We start from the raw sequence: 25,578 nt of genomic DNA, 5'->3' as shown, positions 1-25,578 counted from the left end.
GGGACACGTCATCTCGATGATCGTTAAAATGGACAACTAGTAAAGAGAACTTTTCCACAAACCAAAAGAAAGTCGCTTTGCAGACCTAATTTACGACTTGATCCCTTTACAAAAACTCTAAGTCGTGGTGGATACAAAATCTCTCGTCAAGATTCCAATACACTTACAAAATCAAAATAAAAATAAACGTTGAGGTTTTTGAACAAACATGCAAGTTTTCAATGAATCGGCTATGAACACACAAGATATAATCTGTAAAAGACAACTACAAGCTAAACTAAGCGTTGAAAAAAGGTCGGCAAACATGTATGTCCTTAATTTATAACTTTTTAACAGGAAAAGCGTTTTTTAAAAAGATTTTAAAAATCTTGCTGAGTTCATTCACAACAAAGAGAAAAAAGGCAGAATTCCACAAAAAACTTGGTTTTTATTTTTACTCTCTTTTTAGTTAATCATTACAGTACTTCAAAATGATGCAGATTCGAAGGCTAACACTTTTAGACAACTCAACCCACCATAAAATCTGTGGTCAGTGATGAAAAAACTTTACCAAATCCTCTGGTTTTTGTCTGAAAACCCTTAAAACCCAGCTTTTCTGGTGTTAATCTACAGTATCACATTTGTCATAAAACATTTAGTCCGAGGTTCAAAAGACAAACTTATCGTTTGGATTGGTAAACAATAAGTGGAAAGTAAAATAATGCGCTTCATATAACTCCGGATATGACGTTTATTTTCAAAATATTTTTGTAGGTATTGGTTAAATATAGGACTACGAGAGAATAGGCGGTTTAGAGTAGAGAACTCATTCGCTTTGTACGCAAATAGGAGCCAAAGCAGTTTTTTCCTAGCCTACTCCCTAAAGTGCACAAAGAACACTAAAAACCCAATGATACATCAATTAATTAAAGTTACTTCATTATCTGAGCTGAGTAGTTTTGCTCACCATTGCTTCACTATATTTTGTATTATTAAATAAAGTTGGCAATTTATTCCATGCTAACAAAAAGAGGATGTTCTAAATGTAAGTCACAAACCTTTAAAGTAATTTGTAATTATACTTGGCTATACGTCTATGCATATTTTATATGATCTGCTCAAATAGTAAGCTAAGAGCCTCCTATGATTATGTTTTAGTACTCAACCTTCATTAAATATTGCTAAGAGCGGGTTTTTATACCTTAATCAGGAATTATTCCGATCAGAACAGTCATGAAATTATGAAGAACGTAATACATCACACCCCATAAACTCATCATTAGGGCAGAGTTGTTTACACAATTTCTTCTGGACAGTACCTTCTGCATCTTCCTTAAATGCTATATAGCAAATATGATGAGACGTTAGCTTAGACAAATTCGCAGTTGAGTTAACTCCGGTTTGTCCATCAGAAGGGCTTAAAATCAGAGTCATGCAATTCTACCAACGCTCTATGTTACGAAGGTGATTTCAAAAACGCGAAGAAAACAGCGAAGACCGTAAATAAAGAACATCGTACTGATAGATGCATATCCTTCAGTGCTTTAATGGTGCCGACAAACACCTATATGTATTTTGCATTTCCATAAAAGCCGCTACATTTGCACTGCAAACCTCATGACCTTTTCGATCACCTAATTGTAATGGAAAATATCCAGCTAAAATGTTGTATTTTTCAAAATCTACTAGATGCCGATGGATTTTTGCAGATGTGATCATCAGAAAAACACACAGAACTGCATTCCCGGCATTTTGAATAGGTTAATGCATAACAAATGACTCAGATCATTTGACCTATGTAATGAATCCCCCTATAAATGTTCAGAAATTGTTTCCATGATTGTTGTTTTAGAGTCAGTAGATAAAGACATTGATAGCTCTCTGATTTATTGCCTTTGCATACGATAAAGGAAACAAGAACGGAAAGAAAAATAAAGCTATTCCATTCCTCTCTCTATCTCCCATGCCTTCCGACACAGTAATGTAAATTTTCAGATATGTAAAAATGAACACATTCAAGAGCGTGTAGGGAGCAAATTGGGAATTCAATCTTTTGCGGATTTATTGCACCCTTACCGTGTTTATTCACACGACTTGACAGGTCAACACTGTTTCATCCCGTGTGGGGTCATGAGAAAGACAAGGGACATTTAAGCCCTAAAGAGGGCAAATAGCTTACTGAATACTCCCGTTACCATCGTTACCTGTATCATTACGAATAAAATTTTGGTCCGAACCATATAATGTCCTCCCAGAGGATAGCATGTGCTCCAATAAACTTCCAGAGTTAATGAAAACATTTATTCCCAGCTATGTGAGGCAGTCTCGTTACCAGAATTTGTGTCTAGAAATGTGATCATTGCATCCAAAACATTTGGTCGTTCCATTGAAAAGTCATCTATGCTTTTAAAATCATTTCGATGATAATGAAGTAGTAAAAATTACTTCTAAATTGGAGTTGTTGGACAATAACTTCTTTTTAGAAAAGTGATCACTTATCGCCCATTTGATAAGAGTAAATACTATCCAGGTGGTGAACCATGAACATGAAAGCACCAAATATATGAAGAGGAGGGTTGAATGCAATTTCATTTATGCACACATTTTAAAAACGCTTAGGAATGTTGTTCCCTGCTGCCGAACTATAAAGTGGAAGAGACTCACATAGATACTACCCCACGGTTTTAAAGTAGTGCTTTCCACTGGTAGAAATGTCAAAGGGTAAGTAGCTTAACTTTCGAAGATTTTTCCCCCCTACCAGTAGAACCATTCCTCCTGTGCCAAGATTGATAGGTTATCAGTGCAGAAAAGAGGCCGTCCGCTAGAAAAATCTTTGCAATTTCTACCACAAATTCTAATTCTTTATACTCATATTTATAGACCAACAAGAGTCGATTATTCCAACGCTTGAATTACGAATGAAAGGGTTGTCTTGCTTAGGGTCTTCACATAATGGGATTTCGAAGAGGAAGTAGCGTAACACACAAAATCATTCCTTCTACTGTCGAAACTAGTCCTGGACTTTTTCCTCACCGAGTGAGAATAAAGCCAACTTACTAATAACAATAACCGCAATTGCCAAACGAAAATTTATGAGAATAGTTTTCATGCACGAGAGGAGGCGATTTGCTTGGGTTCCTTTAAAAAAGACTTGAAAATGATGTTTTCAAAGGGAGGAATTTAAAGGTGTCAGTGAAGCCACCACAGCACTTTTTTCTCTCTACTGACTGAATCAGCCATTTTTAAAATTGCTAGAATATCAAACTGACGGAGAAGTAGATTTGCCAACAAAAATCGGTTGAACTTCTATCAAAATTTTGCTTATGGCTACTAAAACAATTGGTATCAACATATCCCATGAAGGAGTTAAGGTTATTCTAAATAATTTGCGGTCAAATGCGTCAAATATATGGGAAGAGTATTTGTTCCTTATTAATTCTCACTTCATAAATGTGGATCTCAAAGAAAAATTCTTCTTAATAAAGAAAATATGAACAGAAGCAGCTTGCTTAGGCCCTTCCTATTTCATTCAAGGATTTCCCTATAAAGGATATTAAATGAAAATAACCATTAAAAAAATTCTGCTGATAGGATAGGCTGTTTCTGAAATAGATAAATTAGTACCTAGAGATTGAGCTAATCTACCGACACACCTATTCCTTCTTCGAAAAGCACAATAAACCACATCAAACGCAGTCCAAACTACTGCATATAACCACCAAACCAGTTGCTTGTTGATCATTCATTCTTCCCTGTCTGTTCCAGAGAGATAGACTTCCTTCAATGGTAGAACATATGGATGACAAAAACTCACCATACAAGGCTTCGAAACCACAAAGTGCTACATTGAACTATGGGAATTGAAAAATGAGGTGGCGAAAGTCGAGAGATGTGCATTCACTCTTGAGCATTTTTGAGAAGTTGGTGCTAGTGAAATCCTACCTTTGACAGATCTACAGTTATACGCCTGTGTGTCATTGTGTATTTAGGGAGACGAGCTAAGGACAGCAGCACGTGAAGGGAACTAGGGGCGTGCCGACATTCGGGGCTTGAGAAAGTAGCGGCAAATGGGGGAGGATGCAGGACTAAGTGAACGGGAGCGCCAGTCTATGGCATAACCACGAAACAGTAAAAGGCTTACTAATGTCACCAAGCAAACTATTCCCATAACAACTTCTCTTTTAAAATATTTGTGATAAGAGCGATAATTTTCGGCAAAAAACTCCATGAAATACCGCCTGCAAGAAAAGGAAAGTTATTCAAAAAATACACAAATAGAAGTCTTAACATTTATTCAAGGAAATAAACAAGTAGAAAAGTCCGGTCTTTTGATGAAAATACGGGTAACCCTCCTTCCTACCTGTAATTATAAAATGTAAATAAATTATGGAATCTTGTGTGGCTACGAAGAATTAGGCTTCATGTTAAAGCACTTTTAAAACACTAATTTAAATATACATTTTAATGCAAAGGAACAATTTTAGACCTAAAAGATTTCACAGCAAGGGGACAATGGAATGTAGTTTTAAATGTGTTACTTCGATTCGTAATTCTATTACTTTCTGAGATTATGCGCTTAAAGAAATATTAAGTGACAGCAAATACTGACATCAAAAGTTTGCCTCTCACTAGTTTTGTCCCACTAATTCCAATTTAAAGGTCACTTTTTGCCAAATTCCTCGGATTCTTCTGACAGAATTGCCGAATATACAAAGAAAAGTTCTAAAATCTGGCAAAATGCCTCTTTATTCACTTAAGCACACATTTGGTGTACAATTTATGTCAGCGCTCAGTGAATGAGAACGCAGACAGCCTTAGGTTCTGTTTTTTGGAAAAGGGTTTTCTTCATTCATAGAGGAGTTTAGGTACTTATGGGTGTGCTCTTCCACCAAACATCTAAATGCACTCATATAGTACGTACTTTACCGATCTTATGGCAACTAAAAACTCACATTCGGTTTTTCTGGCATGTTCTCAAGTTCTAGTCCTGCGCCTCAGCGAATTGGCTCTAGGGTTCTGGCTTCATTTGACCTCGGTTGCCTCACCAACTGGCTGAATTTCCAGAGTGCGGTAAATCCATCACAGTGGAGAGACCAATTTTCAACCTTCCAATTAACTTAGCAAAAATTTTGCAAGAAAGAACTTTATCCCCATACCTAGCACGCATATCGGCTGTGGTGACTTTACCCTCCCAGGACACAGATACGGCTTCCGCTTACAATGCCCAGCGCCTAACAAAACTCTGTTTCCCCAATCTTTGGCGCAGCTCGCGTAACATTTGCACAACTATCTTCACTGCATGGTGGAAGATAGACTCCTAGATTGTAAAAGTAGACGACTGGTTCAATAAAAGTGCTTAACTTGTACGCTAATAAACAGTCGAGCTCGTCATTTTCACAACGATATGTTAAACGTCTCGTGCTTAAAATATCGCGCAATGTAATAGTACAACATACAAACTTGTAAAACAGAGATGATCTGTTTTTTACAAGTTCTGCACAATGCCGAGTAAGCTTTCCAACTTGACAATTCATTGGTAATACATTCATTTAACATTTTCTACTACAGCAAAATTAGTACCCCAACAGAAGAAATATATCTAAGGTCCGCTAAAAGGGTTGGTAACCTTATAGCTGTAAGTCAACCTGACATTAAAAACTGGGAAGCAGATCAACTTTATGGGACCAAAAAATATTAGCATGAGCGCTATAGAACGCTTTCAGGACTCAAAATGACTGTTACACAAATCGCCGAGTAAATCTTAAGTCTGTAACTAACTGTATTCATTTCAGTGGGTAGTAGTTTGTTATTATTGCCCCCACCATTACTGCAGATGACTGTTACGAACCCCATATTAACGTCAACGGCTGGAAAATTAGTAGCTAATGCATAAAAAATATATTATATCTTTACAGACCTTATTATTTCATTAATAATGTTTTAAAGCTAAATAAAATGTTGCCAAATCTATAAGAATCGAGCAAAAGAGGCATTTATGAAAATTGAGAGTTTAGGCTAAAGTATGCTAGACTACAGGCACAACTTTGGGAAGCTTCAGCTTAATTTAAAGGCAGACCCCCTAATTGAGAGCAAAAAAGTGGATTTCCGAAAAGAATAATTTATGGAGGCTCCAGAGTTCTGTTTGAAAATTGGTTTGAAGTACTAATAAAAAAGCCGAGTAAAGGTGGCATTACAGATTAATTAACTAGATCAGACTAAGTCTTACAGCTTTAAATGCTAATTAAACCAGATGCGGACACTTATGGACTAGTCGAAAATTGCCGAAAGATGATGACGCCTATTGAAAATTTCAACAATGAAGTCGTTTCACTTTGATTCTCCAGTGCACCTACTGATAGTTTCCATGCGGGATATAATATTTTCACTTCCTGATGGCTCTGTAGACAAATAAGTGTGACAAACTAAATGTTTGCCTAGCAATCATTATGGTTGGGAGAGGTTAGTTTAGTACAATAGACAGCAATTATCGGTATTTGTTGGCCACTTAAATTTAGCTGGAATAAAAGCCTTCATCTTCACTTAAACAGGCAGTTCGTTATAAAAAAATGCCTGAGTTAAAAAAAAAAACACTTTTTAACTTTAGTATGCGACTGACTGGATGTAGTATAATGAGTGGCTGTTCCACAAGAAAAGTAATGTTAAAGGAGGAATGTTTTTTTTATGAGACGTGTAATCTTCACAGCAATTTCACGCACCGTAGTTTTAATACCATGAGCAAAATACAAATGGAAGTGTGCCTCCATCCAGTACAAAGTATTCAAAGAGAAACAGATTGGTCCTAAAGCCACCAATGGAGTGTTTCCCTTTCTTGGACTTGCAGGATTAGTCGGGTTTTATAGGGTTAAAGAAGCATTACTGTGGCTTTGAGGATTCGGAAGTCGTAAAGCTTAAATATTGTTTACCCATTAAATTTAACACTAACAATTATTTGAAAGTTTAACTAACAATGCACACATGGTATTCACAGGTCTACCATAACAATAATTCCCTTAGGTCATGTTAGCCACATTATATGTGATGACTGCAAACATTTGTAAAATAAAAAAACTTTAATTTGCAACTGCTCATTAGTTAAAAATGACCTCTAAAAGACGTTATTTTTGATCAAAAAGCGGTGAGAAATTAGGAAGGCATGGTAGCGAGCATTAGGACATGCAACTGACTTAAAAGTGCCTAATGCCTTATCGTAGGCAGCGATAGCAAGGTATAGTGCCAACAAGTTTCCTCATTTATGGGGTCTCCAAAATTTTCACTTATGTGATCCAGCAAGTTTATCCCAGGCTAAAACTAACCTTCAGACAATCCACATAAAATAGCTAAACACAGCAAACTTGTGCACGCATCGCGTAAATTTCAAAAGATCAAATCCGTTAGAATTAAAAAGTGAGGAAAGTCGATAGTAAATTAACGTACCGCCAGAAGCAATGTAAGCACCAAATAACGCGCAATCGGACTCCTTTTCAAAAAAGTGCCTGCGAGTTACTTTGTAAAGGATTGTCCGATCAACAAAGTAAAACAAAATATGTCCTCAAAATGGCAAACAAAAACGGCGGTAAAATAAATTAACTTTCCCTTGAATGTTTATATTATAAAATACAAGTAAGGTATTTTTAGTCTATCATAACCAAAGCGTATTTGTCGAATAGACATTAGCAATTTGATTATGCATAATTGCTCATAATTTATTTTTTGAAAACTGACATTAAAATGCTTTTATGACCTCTTACAAATTTTAAATTGCATTTTTCATCTAGAAGGCAAAACAAAGCAAACTAACGTTTCGCGCTATGCATTTGAGTAATTGCCCTGGATTAAGATCAGTGAAATTGGAACAAAGTGCAATTAATATCATTTACATCAGTCACATTGCAAAACATTGGTCTAAATTGATTTAAACTGCAATAACTTTACACTTGCCTCAACTTCAGATCAGCTAATTTGAACCTAAAGACGGAAGAAAACATAATGTAATACGACAGTGGTTTATCACTCAATATTAGTGAGGCGCCACTTTTGTACTTTGAATTTGCCCCCTTGTACCACACGAGGTGGGCTGGCCTTTTGGGCCATGCCAATAGTCCAGACACCTTCTCTGCGCTGAATACATATATTCTGCCCGAGTATTGTGTCTTCTTTCGTCTTCGGGCAATCTCGGGACGCTACATTAGTGCAACAGCCTGTTATCAGTAGAAGTTATTGAGTCTCGTTTCATTTTATAGTGCGACACTAAAGTATGCCCTTTTTTGTAGCGCCACAAATGTGCTTCGGAGTTTCATTTAGCCATATTTCTATAAAAAATTCATTACTAGCCCCTAGGAAGACTAGAAAGCTATGCACTTGGTTGTGCTATCATTCTACCAAACCAATACAATGCACGTAAAGTCTTTAGCTCTCGTAGGATTAGACTAGCTGTCCAACAAATTCCTATAAACAAAGTTCGTGTATACGACCACGTGCATCATTCGGCGGCCAAAGGTTGTAATTCCGCCTGATGTCAACAGCCTTCAGCTACATCTGCAGAGTTCAAAGCACCCCTAGCATCAGTAATAGGCATCTATCAATGCAAAATAGTTGGTTGAGGGTATGAGTAAAACAATGCGCGTCACACAGAATGCATAGAGCCAATTTAAAAAATTATTTGACCATAACGCAACCTTTGCATTATAAATACCAATATGCCCTCGAATTGATTTAAATATTATTTGCCACATATGGGTGTGCATTTTATTTAACATATAAGACTTTTTATCAGCTGTGGTAAACATCCTGCATATTATGTAAAACTGAATTATCGAGAGTAGTCCACCCATAATAGGCAACCATTAAATAAAACGCAAAAAAGTTGGAATTGTAGAAATTCTAAAGAGTTAATGGGCACTCTGCTGCGTCAGACTTTTCTAGGTAGGGTTTTTGGTATAATCTACTAAGTCTTTCGAATTTGTAATTTAAGGAATACTGCGTTTGGTTTTTTCGTTTAATATTAATATCTGAGTCAGTCTTTTATCTTGCAGCACTTTAGTTGTAAAATTTCAAATTAACTTGTTATTTATTTTGGCTAGACCAACAACTACTAGCCATTTAAATTTCGAAAACTTTGTTTAAATGGTTGATTCGGTGGCATTCAACTTTTCACTTTCGTTTCCCTGTCCATTGGTGTCTGTTCTCTTAGGTCTTTTAGCGATGGCTGATGAAAATGAGCTCTTGGATTACGATGAGGAGGATCAGGAAACCGTACAGGATTCCAAATCAAATGGTGATATTCAGGCCAAAAGAGCTGTGAAGGGTGACTATGTCACCGTTCATTGCTCCGGCTTCCGTGACTTCATTCTTAAACCCGAGGTCTTGAGAGCTATTGTGGACTGTGGCTTTGAGCATCCATCAGAGGTTCAGCATGAGTGTATTCCTCAGGCCATTCTTTCGATGGACGTTCTTTGCCAGGCCAAGTCGGGAATGGGCAAGACCGCTGTCTTTGTCATTGCCACGCTGCAGCAGTTAGATCCTGAGGAGAGTGGTATTACTCGAGTCATCGTCCTCTGTCACACTCGCGAATTGGCCTATCAAATCAGCAAAGAGTACGAGCGTTTCTCCAAGTACATGCCTAAAATTAAGGTAAGCGTGGTTATTTTAATTCTGGTCATCGTGTCCCAGGTTGGGGTCTTTTTCGGTGGAATGCCACTTAGAAAGGACATCGAATCGCTGAATAAGTGCGCGCCACATATTGTGGTGGGCACCCCTGGACGTATTCTTGACCTTATTCGTAACAAGGCATTGAAGCTGGACCACATTAGGCACTTCATCATCGACGAATGCGACAAGATGCTCGATACCCTCGGTTTGTTGCCCTTAACTTCGTGACTCCTCTTAGACATGCGTCGTGACGTCCAGGACATCTTTCGCATGACGCCGCGTTGTAAACAAGTTATGATGTTTAGCGCAACCATGAGCAAAGAGATTCGTCCCGTCTGTCGCAATTTTATGCAAGATGTACGTTGGTGGTGACGGGCGCGGGATGTGGATGGTAAAAAAATCGCGAAACGCGGCGACCACCGACCGACCGAGAACCATAAAAACACTACCCCGAAAAAGTGAGCTCCCTCGGAAAGTAAAATGTGAATCGGACGCTGGTGTCTCCCGATCCCACAAAGTCGGGCAGAAATGTCGTCCAATCGCGTTTTGGCCGGCAAACCGTGTGGTGGGGATGGTGGTGATGATAGGCGCAACTAAACCGATTATCAAGCGTCGTTTTGCAATGGCAACGCGGTTACCGCCACGGTGACGGCAACGACGAGGAAGCGTAGTTAATGCGGGTGGTGGTCGACCACGGAACGCGTCGCTCTCAGCTTAGCCGTAACGCCTGATCTCTCTTTCCAATTTTAGCCTCTGGAAATCTTTATTGACAACGACTCCAAGTTGACCCTGCACGGGCTGCGTCAACACTACGTCAAGGTGAAGGAGAACGAGAAGAATAGGAAGCTCTTTGAGCTGCTCGATGAGCTGCAGTTCAACCAAGTGAGCATGTGATGACTTGCTATGCTAATACCGACCTCGGGCTGCTCCTTTCTGTGTCCAGCGCCGGCGATTGAGTTCAGAACCACATCTGATTCTTCTCCGTAAAAACGGCTTTTGTTCCTCGCAGGTTATAATTTTCGTCAAGTCGGTTCAGCGTTGCATCGCCCTGGCGCAGCTTCTCGTCGACCAAAACTTCCCTGCCATCGCAATGCACCGTGCAATGTCCCAGGAGGAGCGGTTGGAGCGTTATCAGGCTTTCAAAAACTTCCACAAGCGTCTTCTCGTGGCTACGAATCTCTTTGGTCGTGGAATGGACATTGAACGTGTGAATATTGTTTTCAACTACGATATGCCCGAGGACTCGGATACATATCTGCACAGAGTAGGTTGGACTTAAATTTGAGCTTGATAACGTATCTTGGCTATGTTTAGGTTGCGCGAGCTGGTCGCTTTGGTACCAAGGGTCTGGCAATCACGTTCATTTCGGACGAACACGACGCCAATATTCTGAACGATGTCCAGAATCGATTCGAGGTAAACATCAGTGAGCTACCTGACGTCATGGAGATTGCCAGCTACATGGAGGACCGTTAACGGAAGAAAGAAAGGACTTTATCGTGTCGCAAATTTCTTGCATTGTGTACAGTTTTTGAGTAGAGAAAATGTTGTCATCGTACTGTCTGCTCAAAGCGTTGGTGTTTTCCTGTTGCTAATTGCGGTTTTTAATTCTCTTGGTGGGTGTGGGTTGTCTATGGCTTTGTGTGCTCTTTCCGGTGGTGTTGGTGTCGGATCGGGTTTTTCGCTCTTGATCTTTCTTGGTGGCGCCGCCTCGGGGTGCGCTGGGGGTGGTGGTGCGGTTGCCTATGGTCACGGTTGGGGTCTTTCGCTTCATGCTGGCAGTTGCTTCAGTGCTGCGCCTGACTGACCTCGGGATGATGTTTTGAGCCCGCCGAGCACGTGGCGCTGCGCACTAGTTGGGGCCAGCGCCGCCTCCTCTGGGCTTTGTCTCCAACGGTGGGGCTACTCACGGGCGTACCGCTATTGTTGTGCTGAGGCGTTCAGCCTGTCAACGCGGTTGTCTTTGCACCGAACAAGTGACAGCGGTTTGGTTGAGGCGGTCGTGTATTTGTCTCCAAGTCTGCACGCCCATTTAGTCGTACTTTACACAAGCGGTGTCCGGGTGCCCTAGCGGGGTTGGGTGCAACACTGCCTACCAATGCCTGTATCCTTTCTTAAGCCATTCAAAGTCTCAAGGAGTTCATTACTATAAAATATCTTTTTTTTTGAAACCACTCTGCTGATTTACCGGAATGCTCGCGTTACTGTCAAAACAAAACTTGTTCTAACAATAAGCATGCTTGTTTCGTGTTTTGCTTTTGAATTCCTCCTTAAATAACATTTCCGACAAATTCTAACCCTGAGGAAATAGTTATCAAGTGCATGTGATTCACGTTTCTATGCTATTCTAGGCCTTCGTCATGGTCAAGACAGGCGGCAACAAGATCTCCCACGCACGATTTCAATCGATAGTTCATCTACTTCAAACAACCACGTGACCGGTGTGCTGTTTGCGTGTGCGCTTGTATGTTATCCCAAATGACTACCTCATCCACCCGTCAGAAATCCAGTCTCCGTCCCTACACCTCACATGGACGTCTACCGTCGAATATCCAACTAGTTCGGCGACACCAACCTCCGTTTCACCTCCTTCCACCATGTCCACCGCCCCCACCACCGCAGTCGTCCATTACCCTTCCTCTTCCAAATCTGCCAAATCCACCTGCCAAGCGTCTACCTCAACGAGTACGCCTTCGACGCATTCCTTCCTCTTCCAGCTGCGTTAAAAAGGTCGATGCTTCTGCAGACACTCGTGATCTCCATGCCAATGTCCGCTACATCTGCCGACTTTGTGGTCTCAACTGTCTTTCTGGAGACTTACTCCACGCTCATCTTCTCCTCCTTCGACACTCCTCACTATCTTTCCATGATATCCTTCTCAACTGTCGACAATGCGGAGCTTCGTGGAGGCTTGAAGACGAGGACGAGGAAAAACGTTGTCAAAATCACCCTTGCTTCCTACAGAAGGCCGCCTATTTTAAGAACTTCCTTGCTCCCTCTAGAAGTATTCGACAGGGTCTTCCTTTTATGTGTCTTTTCTGCTGCGCTGAAAGCATGGAAGGAGAAGACGTTTCAAAGGGTACTTTAAAACGACCACCCCGGCGTATTACAAGGAAGACGATGCCGTTGAAACGATGTCAAGCTATGGCAAGATTTGCATCTAAGTTGGAATTAGCTGTGCACATCCGCTATGCTCATGATCCATCTCGTCAGCCTGGACGGTGTTCTGAATGTCACGACTTTGTCTGTGAGAGTCGGGAACTCCCTGAAATAGAGTTCTGGGAAGCTTCAAAGTCATCGTCGGAATCACGTCCAATTTCCACCGACTCAATTTTGTATAGAGAAGGTCTGAATCCTTTGGAGTTGCATATTCAAGGCATCCACATGGAAAGCTATGAGTACCTCCAGTGGTTGAATTCAAAACGTTATCGCACTGTGCCCAGAGATCTTGCTGAAAAGCTTTTCAAATCTCGCACTACCTGGATTTATTCCTGTCCTCTCTGTCAGTTGCACCCCTTCAGCAGTCACTCCTCTAAAGACTTCAGCACCGTCCAACCTGAAGTCGGTCTCCCTAGCAATGCTTCCCTCCAGGCACACATTGCTTGTTTTCATTCAGCTGGGCGTAGTTTCCTCGATTGGAGGTTTCAGGTCTGCGCTGTTTGCGGTGATTTCAATGCAGCTTCAGAGTACAAACACCTTTTAAAGCGTGGGCACATGACTCCTCTGAAAAAATACTTTTCTCAAGCGCTTAGACAAGGTCGATTCGCTGCTGTAGAGGGCTCTGAAAGTGTGGAATGGAGGAGCACTTGTGTTCTCTGCTGGAGACGTTTTGAAAGTGGTGGCGGAAAAGTGGATTTAAGATCGGAATGTCGTCTACAAGCGCATCTCCTTTCCACACATTGCATATTCAACGCCACCAAAGGTAAAGAATTTAACGTTCTCGCTTGTGGATGGTGCGGGGGTCTGCGAAAGGAGGAATTGGAATGGACAAACGGTGAGGGATTTAATTTCGATTGTTTTTTTGTTTCTTTCTCTGTAGCGTCAGATGTAGCCCTATAGACCTAATACGATAGGTAAAGTCTGGAAGCAGCTTCATGCCGAAAGTACCGAAGGGTTGGAAGACTAGACACAGGCCGTTTAAAGAGAACATAATGACACCAGTGGATGAGAAGATTGTGGTTGTGTAGACAGGTGCAGAAAGTATAACTGCACCGAATTGTCCCCATCTTGTAGCGTCCAAACGATGCGCCTCGTAAATTTCGATGAGGACGGCCTACCTTATTCCCTTCTAACTAGAAGTATGGCAAATGCGATTTTAAAAGATATCAGTAACCTCTCGTAAGAATATTTACCGAAACTAAATGTACACTGTAAAATGACCTAGCCGCGACCTGCTTTTACATTTCTATTGCCTGACCTACGAGTGGGTTTAGATTTAACCAAGACTTTGGAGTTTAAATAGCGCTGTAAAGAACGCAAGTCGAGAATTAGAAGTTACACTTATCTCAGCGCTCAAATATGTCCGCTAAACTTCATTACGACTGAACCGTCCAGGATCAGGCTGGCCTTTTACACCCTGACTGAATGGTTGCGGAAATGACTGCCCTTCATGGAGCCACCACTGTTGGGATCGTCAATGACAGGCGTTTAGTCTTTAAAATCTCTTACACCGGTCAAATGACTTAGTGATGAGCAAATGAGCACTCCATTACCGCACTGTACCATGCTTGAAGTCTTCCAAGCGGAATTGAGTTTTTGCCCTCGTTGGCAAGCGCCACCTTCACTAATTCTACTACCTGTTATTATGCCGCACATGCTCGCTGCCTACATCTTTCTTATTGTTTTAAACTTAACCATTTTTCTTGTGAAGAATGTGTCTTCGGTGTCTGGCCTAACTTGCCGAATGTTCATCGGCTTTCAGTGATAATATGCTTTGTACTACAACGACAGTACCTTTCACGGCCTCTGATAGCGAAAGCTCCGGTTCAAAATAGACCCTCTTGGTAAATGTTACCGCCATGGAGGCCCGACTTAATGCTCACATCAGCCTACTAGATGACCCCATTCTTTTTCGAGTGCAGGTTGTAAGATCCTTTCACCCTGGATCCCTTTTCCATTGTATTGCCTTTCATTTACAGCCTTACCCATGAATCTCTCTGAGTTGATATCAATTTATTGCCGTACACTTTGTGTTTACTATTCATCCGCTTGCAGAATTGTCGTAAGTTCTTTTTCTGGTGCGGGAATTATCCTCCTTTCAAGCTGCTACAAACTTGATCATTAACAGTAGGTCCTTTCCACATCTCAATTTCAACAAAAACCATACGAACTTCTTTGAGGCAGAGAGTGGAAGGCTTCGGGTGCATTCCTCCGTGCTCGTGATCTCATTTTAGACGTCAAAGAGGTGTACGAGTTGAAAACCGCTTTTTGTGTATACACAGAAAGGTCTGAAGAACAGTATCACTTGAGGTATGAGTGGGTAATAATGTCACCGACATGGAGATCAATTCACGGAAGCCTTGAATTTCCTGCAGTTTTAATTTATGAAACTTTTACTAAGTACTTTAAAGTGTCCCTAAAAGATTATCACCTAAGAGCCTAATTAAGGGTCGAATAAGGTACCAGATGCCATATACGAGCCCGACTATGATACCAGGGCGTTTGCATGAGTCAGAGAGCTTTAATTGGTCGACGGAGGCGAGTGACTCATCGTGTATCCGAAAGGATGGGCCGGCCAATCAAATCAACTAAACGGGATAGGGTAGACTAATGGGAAAGTTACTGATGACAGGTTCACTATTCTTTCGCATTTTGAAGTTCGTATTTCGGTCTTTTTTATCTGCGTTAGATTTAATAAACCCGATTTCCATTACGTGAAGCCATCAAGCAGCTAAGTAGTGAAGTGCTTTTTTTGCCTCCTCAATACAAACCACAAGTTCAATTAAACTGGTAATTTAACTCCTCTTTACAAGACCAAAATATGACAGTACTGCTCCATCAAGCATGCTTTATCGGCTAATGACTCTGTAATACTAATTCACCAGCCCTATTTAATATCTTCGTCTGCATCAACAAATTTTTAGTCAAGTTGAGTGACACCTACTGGTAGATTTACCAGTGGTGGTATGACTGAGACACTCAGGTGAGAAGTAAAATCCTTCACTATCACAAATACTTTATGCTTTGATGTTGCAAGAATCATTAGCAAATTTACTTCAACGATACTGACGTGGAGTCAGAGATAGCACGTGATTCAGTTGTTGACATGATCCCTCATCCTTGTTAAAGGTTAGCTCTGAAGGCGACATTTTTGTGTCGGTCATTGGAATTCTTCCGCTTTCAAAGTATAGAAACTCACCTTTTTAGGGTGAACATGGTTAAAATCCACTCAGTTACTAGGACAAGGAGGGGTGGATTTTTATGACCATTGTATATCCTGGATAAGGATGAAATTTGAAATAAATGTTTGAATTAAAGCAAAAGGTACTTTAGTCAAAAATGGAGTTTTTATCGAAGTGAAATTTGAAGTAAACAAAATGTAGACGAATTTTACAAAATCTTTAATTTTAAACAGCTCAAAGAGTGATGGCCCTGCCGATCTCCAATAGCTTGATCATGCCATCTAGTGATAAAACTCTCCGAGGCGACTATGCTGGATGTTATAAGGGTATTGATAGAAGGGTAAAATGAATTTTAATGTCAATCCTCCTGAGCAAAAAAACAAAAAAATTGAAAAAGCTTAATTGACGTTGTCATTTGTAAGAGTTGGGAAACCAATAGCGTCACGGTAAAGGTGAAAAGTGGGTCTTGAGGAAGGCAGTTTTCAATTTAGTGAGAGAAAAGCCCTCTAATCATTTATCTTCATTACCTTGTTCATCCACCTTTTTTTCTATATGTGATTTATAATAAGTTTATTTGCCTTTTCCACAAATTTGCTTTCAGCTGGCGTATTGTTATTCCTTACCTTAACGCTAGCTCATTTTAAAAGTAAAGGTATTTGTTTGAGTGGTAATTTTTAAACGACAAACATTGCAGTGGACCTTGTTTTATCAGCTAGTCGTACTACATTTAAATACTTTGTTCTTTGTTATTTTTAGCCACCTTTTTTGTACTTATCAGATCCTTGACAGGCATAGTTTGCAAGTAAAATCCAGTCGGCGCTAATAGATCTAAGTCTTCGCATAAACAACTACAAGATGACTGAAATTCAAGAGATCAGTACAAATTGCACAATAGCCTAGAGATAGAAAAGAAGATGCCGCTTGAGTAATAAAAAGGACCCAAGAACTACCCTAATGATGTGCCGTTGATGTTGATTCTGAAACTTTGGCTCACACCGGGAAGTCGGAATGCTATGACAATGAGGAACACGATATTTTGATCCCACTTTTGAATGTACTTAATTTAAGGAGACGTGCACACTTACACATTCGAAATTAGTGAATAACAACCGGCAGACCAATATATTTTGTTACTTTAAAATGTGAGCCGGTTTTGACTGGTGGAGCATGACTGTATGCAATAATGCCTTCTCATAATTTGTCAGTAGGCACTCACAGGGAGGACTTCCCTGATCTGCGAGGGCTTAAAAAACTGCGCGCCAGACGTCAACGCAGTTGTGCTAAACTGTTCGCCGACTTCCGATGGTCACGCCGGCATGAAGAGGAGCACGCGGAGGCAATTTTCAGGTGGTGGAGATCCAACAGTCGTAAATACGAAGACCTCACCACTTGTCGGAGAGGTCTCCTCTGGAGCCGAGGATCGTGGCGGGATTCATGACGTGATACTTCCTGTTGATATATTTGATAAATGCGTTTCTGTTTATAAGCGTTTTAGTAGTTGCACCATCTGACCTTTTGGATATTATTGAAGATGTGAGTGTTTGAAATGATGCTGCAATTCCCTCCTACTAGAGAAAACTTTGGTTGCTAAGACGTATCGAATGTTACTGAAGAAGAGTGTCGGATCTTGGAAGCTATGTCGATGACCAAACTACCTAAATTTCTTAAAAATGAATTAATATGGCACATAATACAGAGGACTAACAGTGTGTGTTTGCAATAATAAACCGTATTCTATTAATTTTATCCTATTTTTCAAGGAAGTTTCCACTTGTTTAATTAATCTAGAAAGTGACATTCCATATGTGGTTTCTTCCTTATTAATTAACTCCTAATGATAAGCGAATTGAATGAAAATGTTGTGAAGTATAATGTCTAATAATTTTTGTGACCTTCATACGTGTTTTCTACTGTTAAAACGTTATTTTATCTCTAGCATTAAATTTAAGAATATTATTACTTTTTAAAAGGACTTTAATTAGAATCATGAAGTGCTATATTAGTTATGCAATGAGCAAAGCATTATGAAAAATGGAGTTGGGTAGTAAATTGGCATAAAAATTTGTCAACATACACGTAGCTTCCCTAGGCTTCCCTGAAGATGAAAGACGACACAATAGTAGGGCAGAATATACATAGTCGGCATACGGAAGGTCTGGGGCTACTGGCCTGGCTTTGGGGCCAGTCCACCCGACAAATGTGAAATGGCGGAGACCCAATGTGGCTCCTTCACCAAAACCAAGAGTTAAACAATCATCCAACGCATTACATAACCCCACTCCTCTTATGATTGTTGTCCCCGGTGCTCACCTTGATCAACCTCTTGCGTCAACCATCACAACGTTATTAGTACTGTACGTGCAACATTCACATTCCAATCGTGCCAGTCATCCAATTTCCATGCAACTGAGGAGATATTTGACCGCAGCTTTGCTGATTCCCCTTGGTAATCCCACTGAATTTGGAACTGTTTCGGTTGTCGGTGGAATGTGCTGGCCATTGCCCACGCCCATCGCTAGTCGTAGGAACACTAGATCAAAAGGCGACTTATGTAACAAAGAAGCGGATTTAATGCAGTTCGGTAGGGCCAAATTTTGTGCTTATTCCTTTTTACTACTTTGTTCTCACTTCGGTGCTGCCCAGCCATATCTATCTGGCTTCCAACTAGCTAGTAGAGAAGTGGAGGATGCATTACGTTTTACGTATTTAATATTTCTATACAGGTCCATAATAAACTTTGCTGGATGGTTCACGACTAGGATCTCTGCAGTTGTTATTAGCCTTCCTGCAAGCCACGGAACCGGATTAGTTGTTGAAGGTAGACGTCAAGTATCAACCCTTATTTTAGGGGCCTTCACTGATTCTCCTTATCCGCAGCATACGCACTTCTCCTACCTCGTCAAGATTTACCAACCAGCCGTAATAATCTGAAAAAGGCGTCCTTTGAGATCGGGTTTGCTATCCGCTGCCACCGATGTAGCGCCCCGAGATTTCCCTTGAGACGAGATTAGACATAATGCTCAGACAAGATATATATATTCGATATACAGGAGGGATTAGGGGCTACTGGCATGGCCCGGAGGCCAGTCTACCCGAAAAGGGTACAACGACGGAGCACCTACGTGGCCCTTTACCGAAACCGAGGGTTAATCAAACAGCCAACCCATTACATTTATGTATAGTATGTAATTTTATGTGGTTTTTACGCCAGCAAATTAAACGAATGTAGTAGTCTTCCAAAAATATTTTTCTTTCCGACTATCCTCCCTTTATAAATGTAAGTACGCTAAAAAATTCCACCTTCAACGGAAAGTCGGGCTTCTAAAAGCCAAGAACGATCCAGTCCCTGTCACATTTGTTTCTACATCACTCCTATTTCTCAACCATCTGTTTCACCCTGGCTCACATCTAATGATATGACTGTCAAATGCATTAAATTACAAATATATCCAAAGAGTGAGATTCTGGAGATTGTGTGATGGGTAGTAAGTGGACCGTCTAATGCCAGTCAATATTACGTTTGTTCGCTCAGCAAAGGTTGAAAATCATAAGACATTTCTCGCCAAAAGCCAGTCAATCGGTCAGTTAATCAGCAGATGTGAAAAGAACTGAACGTAAAAGAAGTAGAGACCAGGTTGATGATCTTTAGGGCCTAGTGGTATCTGGTATTACATGTGGGTGAAAACTGTTGCTTAGCTATCACAAGGACTTTCGCAGCCGATGTGGGCGCAAAAAAATCAGATTCTATATCATTCATATTAAAAACGTCCAAAGGTTTCATCTCATCCACATTTCCATTCGTAATCACTTTTTCATTAATAGAGACCGGGAAATCTACACTACTACCAAACAAGGAAAACCTTTCAGAACATAATGGACTTATTCTTAGGTGGCACATCATCAACATCATTTCTGAGTACTATTTTCTTCAATCACAATCTTACTCCTTCCTCGATTTCAAATGCCATCCGGAAATTCTGGTAAGAAGCTTCTGCATCTCTGAAACGGAATAACCTCAGGTATATCAAAATCGGGTTCGGTCACAACTTTATGATTTGTAGAGTTTCAAATTACTGAAAAGTGGTACAGAACACAATAAAGCGTACAGATGAACTGGAGTGCAAATCCACGCTTCATAATTCTTCCATAAAAACAGTGCCATATGGTTTCCACGTCCCCACAGACTACTACGGGTGAATGCAGTGCGCTGTAGCGACAATCTTATAAACATCTTTGACACTTGTTACAAATACTTGCATTAGAATTAGAACTTTCTTTAATCGAAGAGCAAAAGAAAATTGCTTGGCTTTTGTTTATTATTCCTTTTTCCAATTTATTGTTTCAGCGCACTCGAGAAAGGCCGCTCATTTTTAGAAGCACTTTTCGAAGTAACACAAATGTCTTAATTTTTAAACACTTCTAACCCACCCTGTAAAAATACTTAATCTGGCTGAATTTATGCCCCAAAAAGCTTGATATATGAAACCAGGGATTAAAGAAATGAGCTCTATAGATGTTAGCAGGTAAGTAGGGCATTGTGAGTTCATCTGGAAAGGTTATTATTCATGTGTGCAAATGGGAAGTCATTTCTTGTCTTAAAACTTTTAAACAGAAACGCTCCATGCGTCGTGCATTCTACATGGTTATATTTTTGGAATTTAGCTAAGATTCTAACTGTTTATTTCTCAGTGTCTACTGACGTCTTTGGAATGCATTCAGAGGTTACAGGAAGCTGGTTGATTTGCTCACAGACGATCGCCACATTTTTAATCTACAAGTGATCTAAATCCTGTTCAGCTTGGCCTACATCAAACTTGCAATAGTAGCCTCCCATTCTTTCGATTCACCGGTATAAGAAGCTGCTTCTTAACCTGCATGTCTTAAAATGTCTTCAAGGGTACTTCGGGCATTGGATTGTGGCCACACCATGAGGCATATCCAGCATTTACTACTCCCTAAGAAGAGTGCCAAGCTGTGCCGACGTCTTGAAGGAGCCTAAAGTTTAGCCAGACGAGGTGGATTTTGTGGGCAAAATTACTGTCAAATGATAAATTACAAAAAAAAATTTTGCAAGTCTAAACCAGCTATGGGAAGAGCTGTCGACACAAAAGTCCTAACAACAGCGGATATGTAATCAAATTTGAAGAATTTACGCCTTACGTTATAAGATGTGCACATAAAATTAAACAATGAGCAAGGAGATAGCAATGAAAGGTAAAAGAGGATTTCGACTGGTGTACGGATGGAGAAAATTCCACTATTTTAATGAATGTGCTCCTCACAGGACATCGTCAGGACACAAGTGATGCCTCATTAACCCTCATTTTAGCTCCGCTTGCCAACAGAGGAATAAACAGATAGAATTTCATCAAAATCTGCCATTTATTGCTCAGACAGCTAAGAGCGACATTTTTATTTAGACGAAGACAATGTAAAATGGCAGCATTTGACTCGGTTATATTAGCAAAGTAACATTCACATAATTGTATCAATAATGTGTAGGCCTACTCAGTCCCTCGTGATACAGCCTCCTACACACTTGACTTTCGTCTTTAGGGATCATTCAGACACCCAATATAACAAAAACTATGCATAGATAAATTGAATGCGGAAGATGTTTAAGCTCATCGATAAATATTTTGGTGTGAAATTAAACTACAGCTATACGACTAATAGCAGTACTTAGTAGTGATGGACGCCTAAAGACTCCTAAAGAACATTGCAATGAGAAACAATAATAGAAACTTATTATTTATATAACAGACTTTAATCTAAGTTTTCCTTTTAGTTGCACCAAGTTTACTCAGGTGACATTAAGTAAATGAAATCGTTTTGTTTCATCTCACCAACTTTCATCTCATCAATAACCGCTATCACCACAATCCACCACCTCCTCAGTTTGAACTTGTGAAATGGCCAAACTGGTTCTCGCAGTTTGGACAATGGAAATGCAAGAATTGTATAAAAGATCCAAAGGGTTCATTTGTTATGCTTTCAGGTGCCAATGGACGTATAATCTTTACCTCTTGCGAGAGGTCTACTGCAGCTTCTGGGCATTACTAAACTAAAACCCTTACAAGACGGTGCCGTCCATGCGACTCAAACCGCCACTTTAATCTCTTTGACTAGGGTCAAGCCAAATAAGCAGTCAACCTTACGGATACACTTTTTACTGGGCTAGACGTAAACCTTACCCGGGACGACAGAACAGACGCCACGGGGTCACTAGTGCACTGGGTACCTGCAGTTTTCTTAAGGTCGTGCCGGTAGTTGGAGTGGTACCTCTATCGCTAACCGAACCTCCCAATTCATCGAATGCAAGCTCCCATCCTGTTTTCATAGTAAAAGGAGCCTTTCTAAGCCATCTGCTCGGAAGCTAAAAGGGTAGTCTTTGGCCAATCACATGTACGTCCTTCACTCGTTTAGAGCTAAAATAATGTCTGAGCTGCTGTAGTGTGGCCGAACAAGGTTTAATCTTATCGGTAAATTTGATTATTGTCCCATCAATTCGTCATTGAAGTCCCAGCCTCTAAATCCGATTTTCATGTCTTGATTTTAGCTAGTCCCTGTCAATTTTTTGAAGTTGAGGAGGGTTTGCGACGCTCTGCTCTGCTGCTACCCGTACACCCTTCGAAATTCAAGTTGAGAGGGGGAGTAGCAGCAAAGGAGTTAAGGAGGAGAGACTAATGCGCCAAAGAGTACCAAAATTAACACTGCTGTTGCTTGTAAGATCTCATCGTTTAAAAAGCTACTCGTTTTTACTAGCTTAAATAAAACAAGTAAGTAGAACAAGGATTCGGGCAATAAAACAACCCAAGTAGAAAATCGAGTTTATTCTAATTCCGTTATTATGGTAAAATGCTTATTACTAGAAAATAATCCAAAAACTGACAGCTAAGTGACCAAGTCAATATTGCTAGTCAAAAAGAGTAGTGTAGCGTCCTGATACTCCATGAAGACAAAAGAAGACACAATACTCGGGCAGAATATATATTCAGCGCAGAGAAGGTGTCTGGGCTATTGGCATGGCCCAAAGGGCCAGCCCACCCAACGAGGTACAAGGGGGGCTGATTCAAAGTACAAAAGTGGCGCCTCACCAATACCGAGGGATAAACCACTATTGTATTACATAGCCCCCCTCCTCTTTTGAGCGTCGTCCCCGGCGCTCCCACAGGTCAACCTCCCGCGTCAGCCATTACAACGTAGTCAGTGCAGTAAAGAAACACCCACGAGCCGACCGTGCCAGTCACCAAATTAGCGCGCAACTGAGGGGATACTTGACCCCAACGTCGCTGATCCCTCTTGGCGGCTTAACTGGATCTGGAGTTTCGTCCGGTTTAGGGATCTGATTCAGGATGGGGAATTGCGCTGGCCATCACGTGTGACCATAGATGGATGTAGGAACACTAGTTTAAGAGTAGATTTGAGTAAGGGAATACAAGATTTAAAACAGGTCCATGGGGGACGGTAGGGGAAATCCGTAACGAAACTTCCAGATGGTTCACGGCTAGTGTCGCTTCAGTTGTTAATAGCTTTTCTGCAGAACATGGGACTGCGAGAGATGCCGAAGGTGGACGTAAACATCAACCCTTCTATTAGGGGTCGTCACCATTCTCCCATCCGTAGCATATGTACTTCTTCCGCTCCACTAAGGTTTATCACACAGAAGTGGAAAATCAGGATACTTATCCTTTAAGATCGGGTTCGCTTTCCGCTGCCACCAATGTAGCGTCCCGAGACTCCCTGAAGAAGAAAGAAGACACAATACTCCGGCAGAATATATTCAGCGCAGAGAAGGTGTCTGGACTATTGGCATGGCCCAAAGGGCCAGCCCACCCAACGAGGTACAAGGGGGGCTAATTCAAAGTACAAAAGTGGCGCCTCACCAATACTGAGGGATAAACCACTATCGTATTACAGTAGCAACGATTGAGGTGATGCAAATGCCTTCCAGTCATTTGAATTGAAACAATAAAACCATTTCAAGCAGTGTTTACAAAGAAGTATAAAATGATTAAAATTATGAGTATCTAATCGCAGAAATACTTTTCTGTGCAGTAGGTTTAGCTGTAGCCGTCCGTTATCTCACCTTTTCCAATCATTGTACAACAAAGCTGTTGAGGAAAGCCAGAATCTCAAAAAAATCAAGCAAAGCTCAAATCATTTAAGAAAAATTGTGGCGTAAGAAACCTAAAATAGCAGCGAAATACAAACAAAAAGCATAACGGGCACACCTACCTGGGATTCATGAGACATGCATATTAACGAATTGCGGTAGGTGATCATAGCCATATACATCAAAAATCAGATAAACCCAGTTGATCACGTGACACCTATGTCATTCGCTTTCATTGCTTTATCTCCGCAATCACTTCCCTTCTCATCCCTATACGGGTGAAAATTCGGGCTGCTGTGATCCCTACATTGCAACATCTCTAGTAGTACGTCGGGTCTTTTTCATGAGAATCGCTAGCGTTGCCTCAGTTTCATCTTTAAAAAATTACACTACTAATCGCATTTTTTGGCAAACAGAAAATCCATCGTACTAATTTAGTCCAAGTGCAGAACCAAAATGTAGAATTTCCAACTTTATTAAACTCCTTGGAAAAATGAAATTCTTTTTGTTTTAGAAGGGGTTTAAAGTGCTAACTACTGTTGGAATTTAAGCACTAAATCGGAATAACTAATGCATAAAGACGAGTTAATTTGCCATGGAAGGTGTGCTGTAGGTGCCAATTTTCCCACCTGAGTTCGCATCTCACACACATGTAAAATATTTACTAAGGAACGATTGTTTACGCAGGAAAGAGGAAATCAGAGCACAGCAATATACAATGAAGATGCATTCCCGTAATGAATATACTAGAGAAAGGGACAAATACTTTGCTTAAGAAAATAGCAATTTAAAACAAGAGCCAGTAGTCCAACTTACTGTCATTGCATCTTGACTCTTCCCGATATATCGTTGAATTTAGAAGTACAGACAGTTGTCTTTGGCTACTGTTATTTAATTAATGCAAGACCGTTTTATTATTCATGAAGTAATGAACAAGTTAGGGATATTTTGTGTTTCTGCTGGAAATAAGATCTAGTAAATATAACTGATTAGTGGATGAGGTAACAGGCGCACAGGCCACGAAGTACCATGTAGATTGAGTGAAAAATTTTCCTCTACTAGACTGCTCTGCGGACAACGCGGACAGGTGAAGCTTTCAAAGGAACTTATGCAGTCTTCGGTGCGAGGTGCTGCGGTAACTTGGCGCAGGTTGTGGGGCATTATGAAGCGCAGGATATTGTTTATATGCCTACCTTATGAGGTATGGGTATGTGCGCCAGTCCATCGGTATTGTCTATTGTATTCTGTTGAATTGTGATGCATCAATGGTCGGCCATTCTACCACAGATTGTCTACGCATCGTCCAAGCTGGCAGAAAAGCCTATTGTTTGTTGTTTTTATGATGGTAAGCAGATCTTCACAAAACCGAAATTGAGCCATTATGGTGGAACGTAGTAACGAATGATCAGGTCTGCGAAGGCAATTTTGTCTTTACACTCTGCTCACTATGTGATGAATGATGAAATACTCGTCATTCTTGAAGCATTAACAAAA

At 40.6% G+C, this 25,578-nt stretch overlaps 3 protein-coding genes across 3 annotated transcripts; 2 read left to right on the top strand and 1 right to left on the bottom strand. All coding sequences in view use genetic code 11, as the record gives it.

Moving 5' to 3' along the window:
• Window positions 1-1,515: 1,515 nt before the first annotated feature.
• Window positions 1,516-5,528, bottom strand: EGR_06511 (hypothetical protein; the record flags this gene model as incomplete). The annotated part of the gene is made up of 6 exons (XM_024495760.1): window positions 1,516-1,637; window positions 3,013-3,117; window positions 3,704-3,830; window positions 4,121-4,217; window positions 5,025-5,095; window positions 5,256-5,528. The coding sequence occupies 6 exons, from the start codon at window positions 5,526-5,528 to the stop codon at window positions 1,516-1,518; spliced, it is 795 nt and encodes a 264-aa protein (XP_024349824.1).
• Window positions 5,529-8,870: 3,342 nt separating this feature from the next.
• Window positions 8,871-11,103, top strand: EGR_06510 (Spliceosome RNA helicase BAT1; the record flags this gene model as incomplete). The annotated part of the gene is made up of 6 exons (XM_024495759.1): window positions 8,871-8,901; window positions 9,170-9,832; window positions 9,866-9,984; window positions 10,378-10,509; window positions 10,637-10,891; window positions 10,942-11,103. The coding sequence occupies 6 exons, from the start codon at window positions 8,871-8,873 to the stop codon at window positions 11,101-11,103; spliced, it is 1,362 nt and encodes a 453-aa protein (XP_024349823.1).
• Window positions 11,104-12,105: 1,002 nt separating this feature from the next.
• EGR_06509 (hypothetical protein) lies at window positions 12,106-15,378 on the top strand (the record flags this gene model as incomplete). The annotated part of the gene is made up of 3 exons (XM_024495758.1): window positions 12,106-13,621; window positions 14,967-15,096; window positions 15,210-15,378. The coding sequence occupies 3 exons, from the start codon at window positions 12,106-12,108 to the stop codon at window positions 15,376-15,378; spliced, it is 1,815 nt and encodes a 604-aa protein (XP_024349822.1).
• Window positions 15,379-25,578: the final 10,200 nt, after the last annotated feature.

The sequence above is a fragment of the Echinococcus granulosus genome (assembly GCF_000524195.1).
Source record: "Echinococcus granulosus chromosome Unknown EG_S00058, whole genome shotgun sequence".
Classification (NCBI taxonomy): Eukaryota; Metazoa; Platyhelminthes; class Cestoda; order Cyclophyllidea; family Taeniidae; genus Echinococcus; species Echinococcus granulosus.
Note: the sequence above shows the minus strand (reverse complement) of the source record. Positions and strands in the feature narration are given on the sequence as shown.